We start from the raw sequence: 16,340 nt of genomic DNA on the forward strand, positions 1-16,340 counted from the left end.
ACACATATATTTTCTATTTTTCGGATGTATGCACTTGTCCTTTAAGTTGCAACCCATTTCAGATGCATAGAGTTGGATTCCTCTTTCGGTTCTCATTAAAAAAGACACGTCATCGAGACCGGTGCTCTAATTGTGAGTTGGTTTGTGTGTGTTGTGTGCATGCATGCAAGGAGTGTGTGTGTGTTACACAAGGCCCTGGCGCCTGCTTTCAAAGGATTCATTAAGAGCAGTGAAAGGCTTGATCGTGTGTGTGTGTGTGTGTGTGTGTGTGTGTGTGTGTGTGTGTGTGTGTGTTGTTTTGGATGTGCGTGTGTGTGTGTGTGGTGGGATTTGTATGGTGAAAGAACGGAGGAGAGGGGAGAAAATATAAAGGGTGGGGAGACAGACAAAACAGGCAGGGAGAGAGAATGAGAGAGAGAGTGTGTGTGTGTGAGTGAGTGAGAAATGGGTTTACATAAACCCTGGCCTCGTGTTATGAAAGAAAACATCAATCAATGAGTATAACTAATCAATTTCCCCACTCTTTCTTCCCTCGCCACAGGACGCGGAAGTAAAGAATTACACTGCATGGAGTTTTGGTGTAATCTGATTACAACACAGTGGCATCTGCGCTGCATTAGAGCCACTGAGAAACAAAAGGAAACTTGAGCTTCACGCTAGATTTTCACCAGGACAAGAAAAACTGAAGAAAAATGTTCAACAATTCCACTTTGTTGACTGTGTGGACAGAGTTGTTTGGTGTCACTCACTATATGCACCAGTTACTGTGGCGCAAAGCAAAGCATAACCCATTCCCCTGTGGACTTGAGGTTTACTTACAATCTCTAATGGGTTTAACTTTGAAAATTAACCCCGGCTGCCATCTTTCTTTCTTTTTTTTCTTCTCCTACCTTCTGCTCCACCATCCCACCACACGTACTCTCTTGTGTGTGTACCTTCATGGTCTTGCCTTGTGCAAAATTAAAATCACGCTATGTGCCATAGGTTAATTAAGACAAGATTTCCCAGAGGCCTCGCACATACGTTGTGCGCCCTTAACACGCACGTGCACAAACATACATTCACTGTTAGCTAATAGCTATACTCACGAACGAAAACCCTAGTCCACAGTGGGGTCTGCCATGCATGAGATCCTCCCTTCAGGGCCAGTCAGCAACACACAGGGCTACGGCAGATACAAGGCTCCAAATAAGCACCAGGATTAAGGCTTATTAATTATCTCACGGCCCCATTAAGTACACACATGCTCCTCCGAGAGACCAGATACAATTCTTCATTAAGAACCTCATGCTCGGAGACTGCACTGCCTGCTATAATACACGGGGCTATCTGGTGATGTTATCAATAAGTCATCAGTGCCAAATGGTCTTTACGATCAGCTAGTCCCCGTGTTCAAATGTGTGAATACGCCTAGGTGTGTGTGTGAGTGTGTGTGTGTCCGAGAGAGTATATGTGTGTGTGTGTGTGTGTGTGTGTGTGTGTGTGTGTGTGTGTGTGTGTGTGTGTGTGTGTGTGTGTGTGTGTGTGACCTTGTGTTGCATCCGTCATTGATTGGGAGCCGGAGCTGTCAATCGATCAGTCTGGTCTGTGTGTGTGCGGAGATAAAGGAGTTTCTATCTCTAGACACTCTCCAGTTGTCAAAGGGGGAAGTATAGAAGAGAGAGAGAGAGAGGTTGGCAAAATAAGGACTGTGGACCCCAAGCTGGCCCCCTTCGCTTACATCTCTTAAGCCCCCCTGTGGAGTCCTAACTCTGTTTAGACTTTGCAGCGATGTAATGAAGTTCAAGTGTGAGACCAAAAGAAAACAAACAAAAAAATGTTTATTGATGGGAATTCTCCGGTGTGCGCTTTTTGCCTTTGTGCTCGCTAAGCGCTTGACTGGCCGTGTTTGACACATAATCAGTATGTGTACCATCGCGTTAAGAGGAGGAATTTGAAGCGCGTCTTTCAGTCTCTCCATTCAGTCACTCTCAATATCTATGCAGAATGTCAAGGGAAGGAAACGAGCGAGGACAGTTACTCACAAAAACACAATGGTGAATAATGCATGTCGCTGATTACCTGTTGGCTTCAAGCATAACAGTCAAAAGATATGTTTTGCAACAGAGTACGCAAGGCCCCCTAATTTGTCATGACAAGAGCAACACAATATTTGGATAACCCGTTGTTTTATACTTTTTTTATTTTTTTTATTAATAAATGATGGCTGTCCCGAGGCGGATTCCTGTACTTCTAGGCATATTCTGTTCTGGTTGTGTCGAGTTCTGAACACCTAAATGTGGCCAATATTTATTACAGCAGTACATAAGGGAAATTACCTATAGTGCAACGCAGCTCCAACTCAATAAAAGGGGAGACATTTGTTGAAAGCTTGTACACTGAGTGGACTGGATTTGAAAAGATATAGTGCGTAACGCTAAACTAATGTAATCTAATGTACTGTAGAGAAACAGATGTATGTTAATATCATATCATCTCCACTATAACACACAATTCAGCTCCTGATAAGAATTAGCACTGGGGATTATTACACAGCACTGATATAAAGATGAAAAACGCAATCTTTTAACATGTGCTTTTAAATAAAGAGATAGTTTAATTTGATGTATCAGAGTCTCTTTTATGTGTTCTGTATTTGTCAGTTGCATGAGTCATTGACTATGATGTCAGCAGGTGTCAGGTTGCATTACTTTCCCTCCCTTCTTATCAGGGCCAAAATTCCTATATCATGGGGTCCCTGGGCCCACACCGACACACACGCGCACACACGCGCACACACACACACACACACACACACACACACACACACACACACACACACACACACACACACACACACACACACACACACACACACACACACACACACACACACACACACACACACACACACACACACACACACACACACACACACACACACACACACACACACACACACACACACACACACACACACACACACACACACACACACACACACAGGGTGGCTTACTGCACCACTTCATGCTATCTCGCCCCCTCATATCTAATCTGAGAGAAATACTTGAATGTTGATAATGATGGCGAGGAGGGGTGGGGGGGTTCTTCACAAACGCACAGGCTACGAGGACTGATAGTAAAACCTGACTAACATACAGAACACAAAGAGGTACGAGAGGGACTTCAGAGACTTGGAGAGAGATGGTATGTTCTCATTCTTTCCTTCTGGCTCTCTCTCTCTCTCCCAGCCTTCCCTTCTTCCTCCTGCTGGCTCCACTCGTTCGTTCCATCTTTTTTTTTTTGGTTTTTCTTTTTCTACCCGCAGATGAAAAGAAGAGAAAAGAGCATTTTTACACCTGAGTGAATAGAGCTCGCAGGTGCGTGGGAGGAGAGCTACGGGAATCCAACATGGTCTCTCTTTCTCTCTCCCTCTCTTTGTCTATCCTGCTCACTCTCTCACTCCTGAGGTGTTTTTAAAGCGCTTGTGTTTGTATTGGAAACGTATGTGCGTGTGAGAGAGTGTGTGCATCCATGCACATGAGGGAGTGTGTGTGTGTGTGTGTGTGTGTGTGTGTGTGTGCGTGCGTGTGTGTGCATGTTTTTTTTCTGTTGCGTGCATTGCTCCAATTGTGAGCGCCGAATGCTCCATGTTCAAGCCACAGGTTTCGGTTGACTCGACCTTTACTTGCAGATCGTTCCGTCCGATACATACGCTTGGCCTGGCTCGGCTTGATGACCTCATCAGGTCTTCACACAGCCTAACTCCAAACAAACCTCCCGAATAAACCAAAACAAACTGTGCTTCGCTGTTTGCGGTCACTGCTAAGGCTGGCAGTAACAATAAACAGGCCCCAGGCCAGCATAGCAGCAGTCGAGCACGACAAAGACATAGCAATGACAGACACGCACACCCAAGAAACTACAATGAAGCACAAAATGTAACCATACTTCCCCTAAACACTGAATCCCACACAAGTAGCCATGAAGGACAAACCCAGGGACACGCCTCAATGGATGAAAATAATCAAAAGGCTATTTTTTTTAACCTTTGCTTCAAAATAGAAACATCACCTAAAGTGTGTTTGAAACCACAAAGGTGAAATAAGTGAAATGCATCAAAGTACAGTAGGTCCAATAAAACCTCTGAAATATCCTTGGAAAAAAACTCATGCGCATCTGGTCATTTCTTGCAGTGTGTGCCCCATATCTAGCCGCCGCGGCCCACCGGATCACACACACACAATTCTCAAAACCTAATTACTCTAAACACACCCCGCCCCAATCATCGCCATCATCGCGGAAATAAACAAACACACTCAGGCACAATCAGAAATCAGCCATGCAACCATAACAACTCCCCAGATCTACCCAACCCACCCACCCACTCCCCGACACACACACACACACACACACACACAGACAGACACACACACACACACAATCACTGGCTCTGGACTCACCGATGATGAAGTAGTCGTGCATGCTCTTGAACTCGTGGCCCCAGAGGTTGGGCGAGAACTCCTGGAACTTGATGGTGAAGCGGCGTTCGCGCGTGGGCTCGTCGCAGGTCAGCACGATGTTGGGTGGCCCGTTGACCTCACAGCGGTCGGCCTGCTCTCGCGTAGCCACCAGGTACAGCTTGTAGAACTCATACTCTGGTGTAGAGCGGACCTGGTCCAGAGGAGGGCAGATGAGGTCCAGCCGGTCCCCGATCTGAGGGTACAATACGTAGCCTTTGTCATCCCGGAACCTGGAATGGAAAACAGAGAGAGAGAGAGACAATGGTTAATCAAAAGTCCTATGCTCCCCTCACAAATATAAAAGCACCTTGGAAAGCCACCTGTCCTTGCTGCTGAATGAGCAACAGATGGGTCCTGCTTCACCTCTTTTTTTTTTCTAGAACTTTTTTTTCTTATTAGCAAGGAACAGGTGCTTGTGCAAGAGGGCTCATGCTGTGCAGTCAACCGCACAAATACATTTATACCACAAAGACAAGTCATACAATCCAATACCATGTTGACCCCATGAAATGGAGCAGGGAAAAGTAGAGACATGTAACCACCAGCAGTTGACGATCCACAAAAGGGAAAATACAGTAAGCACCAATCTGAAGCCAAAGAAGGATTAAGTAGAAAAACATGCTTATATTTCCCGTGAACTGCCACCACAGTTATACGACCGTAAGTTTAGATGTATTTCTGAGTGATCAAACTAAGCATATGCTAAAGTAGTCAACGCATGCGAAAGAAAAATATTACACTCACTCAAGTGTAAGTGCAAATAGATTGATTTAAAAAAATAAAACCCTGAAAAAAACATTGTTTCACTTTTTTTTCTTCATCATCTCACAGTCAGAAGTCAAATTATAATGTATTTTTTCCAGCCCTTGTATTTGGGAGTGAGAACTGACGCATGTCTATGGAGGCAGAACAATCTCAGCAGATCAGCACAACCGAGCTGCCAATGCCGAATCCCAGGTATGTGCCGTTATAATTAGTTTGCTCATTAGCTGTTGTGATGTCCGCCCAGTCTTCTACGCTCTGAAAACAAATGATGCGCGGTTTGTTTGTTTGTTTGTAGCCTTACTGATGATTTGACACCTGCCAGGGGCCAGCTATGGGAAAACTTGACGGGACTCTACTGCAAAAAGTTTGACTACAACAAACAAAACTACTAGCTCAAGTATGGTTTATTATAAATCATAATCATTGTCATTTCACCATGTCATTGAGAGATCAGCTTTCATTTGCTTTTCCTGGGGGTGAACACAAGGTTTTGAGGAAATGCTTCACTTGGGAAATTGTAAGTCATTCTTCATATCAGTAAAAAATCCAAAGATGGCTGGTGGGCTCACAGTGGTAGCTTTCAGTTGTTGTACCCAAGAAGGGCACGTGAAACATAGCGGTCAGAGGGGCATCATGAACCCCTAACAAATGACTCAAACTCTCTGTCATTCCCCTCACAGCACCAAAGGGCCATCTCTTGCTGAAAAAGGTCAGATACTATGAGTTATCAACCTAGTTCTGGAGGGCCAATGATGACTTGAACGCCCCACGGTAGCATGCTTGGCTAACAGTGGACACAGTGAGTAATCTGTGCACAGCCATAGCGACTTCAACACCAGGTTAAAAGCAATGTAAAATCCGACAGATATAAGGCAAGCGTTTGCAATAGAAAAAGAGATTAAAAGGATGAGGATATTTGCTGGGTTTTCTTTACTGTTAGCATTCTCACAGACTTTTTAAGTGACACTTTGATGTGTGGGGAAAGGGGGATGAGGGAAATGCAATGTAATGTTAAATAAAAGCCTATTTTCACATTGTTTGCCTCAGACGTCGTTTTCTGTTTCCAGCAAATCCACATGAACGCTCGGGGAGTCACAGCGCTCCAGCCCGCTTAATGATTCTCTCTGTTCCGCTGTCAAGACAACCGGTTGACCATTAAAAAATAATAACAACAGTACAAGATCACAAAGCATAAACAGACAAGAGAATTATGCTGCATTACCGCTGTTAAAAAGACTAAATAAACCCTGCTAATGTCACTTCACATCAGGACTCCCCCTGGAAACCGGACAAAAAGAGCCTGCCATATAAATGATTTACGATATTGGATAGTAACAAAAGAGAGCCAAGTTGATTTTTTTTCCTGTAAAAGATTTATTGAGAGCTTGACTTAAGGTCCCCAGTGTGAGCCAAGTCACAAAATGCAACTTTATTGCATTTTTGCTAGACCCACACTGCCCGCTAAATGCTCTTATCTGTAAAAACTCCACTGTCCTATTTCCAACACAGACTTTTCCATTAAAATATTGAGGGCCCTGAGCCCAGATAACCCTGTTGACATCGCGGTTATTTTCCCAAACCTCAAAAAGTATCCTCTACGCCCAGAGCCACAGAAGACATAAATCTGTCTTTTCACAAGCCGCTAGACGGAAACTGATACTCGCACGTAAAAGTGGTGGTGTGCCCCTTTAAAATCGCAATTAGAAACAATAATGAGAGTGAACATGAGAGCAAAATGGCTCACGTTTTGCTGTCTGAATACATCTTGCCAATTTTAAAGCTTGATTCTAGCCATGCTCGTATCAGATCATCGTTGTACTTTCTCCTAAATAAATCAGATTCAATCCATTCTTGGCTGCACATTTCCCCCCTGGTCATGCATATTCCCCTCGCAATCGCTTTACAACTCCCCAGGGAAGGACTGTCCTAAATAACAGTCAACAAGACTACTAGCCTGCAGCCGTCCTGCTGGCCATAGGCCTATGTGAGGTTATATATAGGGGCAGTGGTGCTTTGAGAGTAATGCTAACATCAGCATGGTAACACAGGCAATGAAAACATGCTGATGTTTGGCCTATGTGTATAGTATACTAAGGGTGACCTGCTAAACGTGTTTTGCAATGTTTGTTGTCTTATCTTGGTGTGTTAGCTTGCTAACATTACCTCCATTGGCTGTAAATGATGTATTTTCAGATGATATTACACAGACTATACTTGGGGCTAATGCCAGGTGAATATTAGCCAGTATGAATGTTACTGCTGCTGGACACAGACTAGTTTTCTAAACAGCATCATAATGTGGTAAAGGACAGTTTTATGGCCATGCAGGACAAACGACCAGAGCTTGAATATCTCAGTAATAATTGAGATGTGTGGTCTATCATTCTGTTGGCGTGTTTTGGCCGGCGGCGCACACCGGAGGGGGAACTTGAGAAAAGCCCAGACTGAGCGGCGGAGGAGCTTTAGTCGAGGCGGGCCCAGGGGGCTGCTGGGAAGCCACTGTTCCACTTCTCATTACCCGGGTCACACAGGGTTATCAGGCAATACTTAGACTGGAGAAGTAGCCACTCAGCTTCACTCAACACATACATACACACACACACACACACACACACACACACACACACACACACACACACACACACACACACACACACACACACACACACACACACACACACACACACACACACACACACACACACACACACACACACACACACACACACACACACACACACACACACACACACACACACACACACACACACACACACACACACCCCCTTCGCCTTCCTGTCGGCCTCAGACAGGCAGGCACATGCGCTCACACCATTTATAGGAATATGAACTGTAAACATGGTGGCAGGTTCCTGAGGCTTCCGCACAAAAGCCTCAACAGTAAAAAAGTCTATTCAAACACTCACACAGATTATGTACAGGCCCATACAGATGCCCTCCTGCCAAGCACAAAGGGTCTGCCCAAACACATCCACCCACATCCTAACACACAGGTTCGGTTTTCCCAAAACATGAACACTGAAATACTGACACACAATCACACAATCACAAACACACTTCTAAAAACAAGCACCCTTTGCTTCCTGCATGACGCATTCAGTGAGCGTTATCTGATGGTACCCTGAGTCACAGTCGAGCTGCATTGCAGAATGGTAGAGCAAACATAGAGAGAGAGAGAGACACACACACACACACACACACACACACACACACACACACACACAATGAGGATGGTATGAGTGTTAGAGTGAAATGCCACCGGGCAGGTGCAGTGCTCGGGACAAAAAAGAAAGGAAGAAAAAGGGAGAAATCAGTGAAGTGAAAGAGAGAGAGAGCGAGCGAGGGAGGGAGGGGAGTGGGAGAAAAAAAATCCAGTATGTCGGGGCATGGTATGTAGCTAGCAACAACAAAGAAATGTGGCGAACAAGCAAAAAAAAAAGAAACACAGACACAAAGAGGAAACACCCCACAGAGGACACAGACCCCTAAAAATATACAGACTATACCAAGAGGAGGGAAAAGGACACGCGGAAAAAGATTAGATGAATGGAGGAGGAAAAAAGTGGGAAGAAGAAGACAGAGGATAGAAACTGCCTGTGGGATCAGCACATTCCTTGCGACAGAACTCAATTTTCTGATAGGCTCCATGTTCATGGTGTCAGATTTGCCGAGTTAACCCTAGTTAACCTGGTGTGTGTGAGTGAATGACGGTGTGTGTGTGTGTGTGTGTGTGTGTGTGTGTGTGTGTGTGTGTGTGTGTGTGTGTGTGTGTGTGTGTGTGTGTGTGTGTGTGTGTGTGTGTGTGTGTGTGTGTGTGTGTGTGTGTGTGTGTGTGTGTGTGTGTGTGTGTGTGTGTGTAAGGGGATAAGAGTGGCCCTCAGAGAGCCTCCACCATTTTTTCAGGGGCAGGGGTAGTGGGGGAAACCTTGTCGCAATCTAATCATGTGGCTGAGCAAGAAAAACAGAATTCACTCTATTTCCCTCTTCTCCTCTCCACTGTCAACTAAACCAAACAGCAAGATCAGTGAATTTCTCCTCACAATCCACTACCTGAACGTACTGTGTGTGTGTGCTAAAAAAATTAATCTGATGTTAATACACAGCCTAAGCTCTGTTAACAGGTAAGTAAACGAAGGGTATGTACACAAAAGGGCTGACTCCACCTTTAAATTCACCTTAAAAGTCTAATAAAAGTGTGAGACAGGTTTTGTGTGAGCCTCTGTGAATCTCTCTGTCTTGTGATACTGTGAGATGAAAACACAGTCCCTCCAGTCCAGTGGGAGAAAAGTGAAGTGAACTCAAACATTTTTATGGAGTTCATCTGTGACCATATCTAAATAAATCATCCCTATTCAGACACAGCCCCCCCGAGCAACACTCCCCTTTTCTTTTTCAGGCCACATTTTTCGCCCCGAGAGAGAGAGAGAAAGAGACACTCTCTCCTCCCTGGTGTGTTCTTCTCTCTCTCTCTCTCTCTCTCTCTCTCTCCCTCTGCCTCATCTCTTTCGCTGTCCACTCTCTCCCTCCCTTTTTCTCAGCCGTTGACAATAGGTCCATTCATGTGGCCACACTTTGAAACATGGCGTGGGGAGGGGAGGGGGGCGGGCCAGAGGTGACACTCACATACAGGGGGTGGGGGGGGGGGATGGAGGGAGATGGAGGGCTGCTCTCTCTTTATGAGCGCAGGAACATCATTTTCTCAACCCAAGCATTGGCCCGCTGTGACCCCCGAACAGAGCTGAGAAGACTCAAGTGTCAGCCGCCCTGACCTCCCCCTGCGACCTCCTACACCTCCTTCTTCTCCTCCCCTCCCCCTCCCTTCACTCTCTTCTCTCTCACTCTCTCAGTCCAGGTTTAAACATCACACCACTAAGGCCCAGATGCAAGTCCCCTGAAACATTCAGAAACTCAACAAGAAGTTGACACCGTGTAGTTTGGATTTGAAAGCAAGCAATGGCAGTCCAGACGCAGTGTGTGTGTGTGTGTGTGTGTGTGTGTGTGTGTGTGTGTGTGTGTGTGTGTTCACTTGTCCGTCTGCATGTTGTCTGCCCCTGTACCTGCTTTGGGGCGGCGTATCGGACAGCTCCAAACATTTCCCAGATTCCACAGCGGCAACCCGAGCCGTGTCCGGACCAAAGCCGGGCACACAGGTGCAGCCGGCGAGACAAGTGTGTGTGTGTGTGTGTGTGTGTGTGTGTGTGTGTGTGTGTGTGTGTGTGTGTGTGTGTGTGTGTTTGTGTGTCTGTGCGAACCTGAGAGTACGAAGGCGAGGCAGCATGGGGTGAGGGAGGGCAAGACAATGTGAGCGAGTCCGTGAGAGAGAAGAAAATCCAAAACCGAAGATGCTAGGATGGAGTGAACAAGGCGAGGCATAAAAAGAGAGAGAGGTAGATACGGACAAAGAGTTGGGCAGATTGCGACTTAAGGTGGAGTCAGCGATTCTGGAGACATTTAGCTGTCGAAATCACTTGGTCAATATCAGTGAATATCTCTTCACGATATGCTACCTGTACGTATTGTGTGTGCGCTGAGAAACAAATTCAGTGTTAAAACAAAGCCTAGGCTCTATAAATGGGCATGTTGCTAGCTGTGGCGGGCAAAATGTGTGTACATACCAGTTTACAGAACCTAGGCTGTGTATTAACACCAGATTTTCTTTTCAGGGCACACACAGTACAGACAGGTAGCATATCGTGAGGAGATACTAACTGATTTTTGCAAAAAAGTCATTTCGACAACAAGCATTCTCCAGAATTGCTTGCAAATTGCAAAATGAGGATGAAGAAAAAAGGGAGAGGGACACTGTAGCTGGCCGAGAGAGAGAGAGTGCAAAAATAAAGCTCAAATGAAATCAGTGCTGGGGATTTACTCAGCGCTGTACTCCATGTCAACTTTGACCCCCCTCCGTCCTCTATGGGGGGGGGGGGGGGGGGTTTGTCCTTGAGCTAAACCACAACCATGGTGCGAATGAGCGGGAAGCCGATGGGGAGACAGCAAAGGACCAATCTATTAGGGGATAATAAACGATGGCTGTATTCGGTTCTGTGGCGGGGCAGATTTACGGCGGGCCCGGCGCATAAAGCTGTCTGCACTAATCTCATGGTATACACAGCGTAATCACACACACACACAGGGGCCCTGAATGCCCCCCAACCCACCCACCCACCCCCCCTTTTTAATGTACACACGCTGTCAAACGCACGGCAGGGGAGCACGCACGCTAAAGAGTAGAAAACCGATCGGCTACGGGAGGAATACACACACTGTATAGGACAGGCGTGCACACACACACACACACACACACACACACACACACACACACACACACACACACACAGGCTATAGGACAGGCGTACACACACACACACACACACACGCTGAGCCGCAACACCTGCAGGCCATCTAGTAGCTGTCTAAAGTAAATCCGCTGGGTCTCATTTGCTTTGAGAGGTGCTTTCCCAAGAATGCCACAATGAGCAAACACACACGCACACACTCAGCGGAAAACGTCCATTTGGAACATGTCATTTAAGCCCAACGTCTTTCAAAATCCCTTAAAGCCTCAGTCTCTTGTGAAGGGGGGAAAATGCCAGCCAGTTCTTCTGCGCCACAAATTCACTTTAATTCCAAAATGCACGTTTCATTTGCTTTAATAAATGTCCCTTTCACACAAGTGTTAAAGTGTCTTGAAAGAATAAAAATATTTAAAAAAAAATGTGACAGTAGTATAAAGAAAATGGTTGAGGAGATTTTTTTGGCAATGTGAAATTATCTCACTCTGCTGACTGTTTCACCAACTTTAAGAACAATATTATTCCAAGCCTCAGTGCTGGATTCAATCACTTGCTACTATGGAGATTTTCCTTCTTTCTTTCTTTCTTTTTTCACAGAGCACCCACACAGTGAAGGGACTGCGGCGGGCGGCTATCGTTTTCCACTCTTCTGCTGTTGCAATCAGTAGCCTATACCTCCTATATGCCTCAGCAGCACAGAAAACATCAATAATGAAAAACATATGGTCTGGGGTATATAAAACATGAATTCCCGCTAATGCACAATCTGTCTTCATACACGGTATATATGTAGGAACAGGCCGCTCCATCATCAAAACGACCTGTTGCGCTCTGCACGTCTCACCTACATTCTACTGCTGCTGGCTCATGCCTGATAGGTTTAGCATAGAAAAATATCCACAAGCTTTTACGGTTTTTACTTGTGTTCTTTTTTATCTTGACCTCCTATTTGATCGTCTATGTAGCAGAAAAAAAGGATTTATTTGAATGTTGGGGGAAAAAAAGCCCTGTTTGAAGTCTTTTATGCAGGTTGGAAAAAAAATCTGTTTATATCAGTGCTTGCGAGGTCATCCTTTGAAACATTACTGAATCAATAATATGTTCATGTTTTTCTATAATTATAAAAGGCATCCATGAGCATTTTATTGTTCATTTGGAAGCCATTGAATTGCCTTTAGATCCACACTGTATAGCTTCATGTAAAACTCCGCAAAAGGAAACGGATCCAATCCCTTTATAAATCTATGAACAGCATATATCTCTGTCATCTTAAACTGTTCCTCGGAATTATTAATCAATGGTCCTTAATTTGGTTATGTGAAATATAAAGCATCACCTGAAAGGACCTTTAGCAAAGCAAGGGGCCACTGGGCTGCTCCGGCTTCCCTCAGCGCACACACACAGGGCAGACAGAGCGCTTTAAAATATCCATAATCATGATTACTGTCTTCATTAAAGAACCATATACCCTGGAGAAGAGCTGCAGAAAGTGGTCTTTGACTGTGTGTGTAGAGCCGGGGAGAGAGAGACAGAGATACATTTGAGAGAGGGAGAGAGAGAAAGAGAGGGAGAGAGAGAGGCTGGGAAGAGACAGAGCTATAATATAAACTGATGGGCATTTGAGTGTCTCTCTATGAGGCATGGCCCAGATACCTCCGAAATATTTCTATCATGGATGGAATGGTGGAATGGATTTGAGTTGGACGAGGAGGGAGAACGAAAGTGGCAAGCTGGGTATAGTCCATCCAGGAACTTTTGCCCTGTACATTATAATAGAAATCGGATGGGAGAGGGTGAGTGTGAACAGCTAAAAAGAAAAAGAATTGTAACTTCTTTTCCTCTCCTATATTGCAAAGCGATCTTCCTCTGCCTCAAATGTATGCCGTGCAGTTACAACTTTGCTCAAACCCGCAGATTTGAATTTTAAATTCTGGTGGGAGAGAGAGCGGAGACAAACGGAGATAAAATTTCAGGAAAAACCGAAATGTTAGGCCAAACATTTTTGTAGGGGGGGCGGGGGGGGGGAATCTAAAATGATGCACTAAAACATGAGGGATATTAACATGACATGGAACGATGGAGCATACATTGGAATCTTGAATCATATACTGTAGCTACGATTAGGTGCTTGTATGATACTGACACCCAACAAATTCACAACTAAACCCGCTTTACAATGAATGCTAACATGGCTAAAATGTGCAACAGTGCAACTAATTCACCATCAATAAACAACATGATAAGATTTCAAATGTTTGGGGTTTTCAGTATGTTTCCTCCAATTGGTTAAAAAAAACTATTGATGCAGCAGTAGAGCTATACATACAGTATATGGAACTAAATGGGAAAAACATGAGGACGTCAGGGGGTTGGGAGGGATGAAGAGAGGAGAGAGAGAGAGACAGAAGGATTGATAAGCCAAGCCACGGAGAGCAGTGTGAACAAGGGGAGAGGAGCACAAGGTTGATGTAAAGTCAGGCAGCGCTGCAAAGCCCTCAGGAATGTTGGTGTGAGAAACGACAACGGCGGTAATAGTTTCCATATGGTCAGACCGCGGAGGGAGAAAGAGAGGAAGGGATGAGAGACACTTAAGATGTTAGGGAGAGGGAGGAAGAAAGAAAGAAAGAGAGAGGGAAGGAGAGCGAGAGAGGAAGGGAGGGAGGTGGCAGTCTGCACAGGTAGGGATGCGGCTCCTTGTTTTGAATAGTTAGTTGGCATCATGGGACTTTCAAGGTAACTGCGTCCTTGTCACCACACACATACAAACAACCACACACACACACACACACACACACACACACACACTCACTCCCCTGTCCAGAGGCGGTCCAGAATGCCGCAGTGTCGGTGTCACATCCAGTACATATCACCGCCCAGTATAACCACAGAGAGAAGGGATGGAGGCCTGCTGGATGCCTTGGCATTTGCAAAGAGCACGTACACACACACACACACACACACACACACACACACACACACACACACACACACACACACACACACACACACACACACACACACACACACACACACACACACACACACACACACACACACACACACACACACACACACACACACACACACACACACACACACACACACACACACACACACACAAAGAGACTCACACTGCGTTTGTCTCTACTTAAAAAACAGACACACACACACACACACACACACGCCCTTCATATCCCTGGGTGCTGCGCTCCCGCTGCGTTCACTACAGCCCATATGATACAATGCAGCAGATGAGCTTGTCACATTAACTTGAAACTTGTAGCTGCTGCCGTGGAAGAGACAAACTGGAGCTAAACCAACCGACTGCGTACTAGCGAGGCTTCATCTTCTTCTTTCTCCTCTTTGATGGAGCTGAACAATGCGGCTATATTCAGGTCAACGGAAAAACTTTTTCTCCAGCAAACATCTGCCTTCCCTCATTTGCATCCTTGTTCCTCAATTTTTTTCTTTATTATTATTTCATGTTTCTGCTCCTCTATCTCCAGCTTGGGAACTTTTGGTGTTCGGCGGCTTCTTTTGACTCATCCAAACATTTGCCAGAGACTCTGCTACTGCTCTATGTTCACTTTCTTTTGTCTAACCAAGCCCCCCCACCCCTCCCCTACCCCTCTCACCCCACCACTCCTTTTGCTCCATTTCTCTACCTCTTTTATATACCTTTCTTCATTCCCCACTGTTCTTTTCTCCACAGCCAGACATACAGTATGTCGCCTCCCCTTGTTTGCAGCTTTTCTTTTTGTTTGAGTTACAGAGAGAGAAGACACTTTAGTTGTACAGAAATTGAACAATGTGAAAACTAAGTCATAATATGAGCCAGGAAAAGTTGACTATTAAAAAAAAGGTGCTACAAGGAACTTTTAAAATATTTCTGAAACAGTCTAATTTTTCCTCTGATGATCATGGATGACATGTACCAGCAAACGAGTCCATCATTTCAAATAAATGCTATTTTTATACAGTTTTTCCTTGTCATGGGTACGCTCACCCAGGAACTACAGCTGGCGTAGTAAAAAACAAAGGGGATGCAAGAATGAACACAACCGGAAAGTTCCTCGGAGCACCTATAAAGAAATGGTTACAATCATGTTTATTCACAACACACTTTCGAACCCATAATAAAAACGATACCACTGTTTTACCCACGTCTTTGTGAGATCTCTGTGGGACCTGGTTAAATTTAAGGCCGTCACTGTCCCTATCATGTTTTTCTTATCTAACATTACATGATGTATTTAATAAAAACGGCTCTGTCTTCATTGGACCACAGTTTTTCATTATATCCTTCATTGAGCTTTAAAAGTATCCATGAAGGAAGACATAACCTTTCAGAATGACCACATAATTGAGATGGATGGTTTTTTCCTTGAGACAGCAGTAATAAATGAATTACTAAATCAATAGTCGGTACAATTTTTTCTCCCCCATGCCTGCATTTATCAATAGTGATTCTTTTAGTTATTGAATACTCTGTTGATTTTCTTTAACCTTGAGTTAATAGAATGTCCAAATTCTCCACGGACCATTGTAGTCTCTTCAAAATGGCAAATGTTCTGTGACCAACACTCAATGTTTAATACTCAAAATAATAAATTAACAATGATATTATGCGGAGAACCCTAATATTTTAGCAGCTGGAACAAGAAAATATGCTTAATTGATCCTTTATGTAATCCGCTATGTCCCTGTTCCGCTCCTCCTCTATGAAAAGGCTCAAGGCTCAACTGTGGCACATTTTTCC

The 16,340-nt window shown here is 44.8% G+C and overlaps 1 protein-coding gene across 1 annotated transcript in view; it reads right to left on the reverse strand.

Annotated features, from left to right (window-relative positions):
* efnb3b (ephrin-B3b) overlaps positions 1-16,340 on the reverse strand; it is an 87,132-nt gene that overhangs the window by 37,801 nt on the left and 32,991 nt on the right. Inside the window, exon 2 of the mRNA XM_080051691.1 lies at positions 4,443-4,732. Coding sequence (XP_079907817.1) covers positions 4,443-4,732 — 290 coding nt within the window. The remainder of the gene's footprint in view (positions 1-4,442; positions 4,733-16,340) is intronic.

This window comes from Ammodytes marinus (genome assembly GCF_949987685.1).
Source record: "Ammodytes marinus genome assembly, chromosome: 23".
NCBI lineage: Eukaryota > Metazoa > Chordata > Actinopteri > Uranoscopiformes > Ammodytidae > Ammodytes > Ammodytes marinus.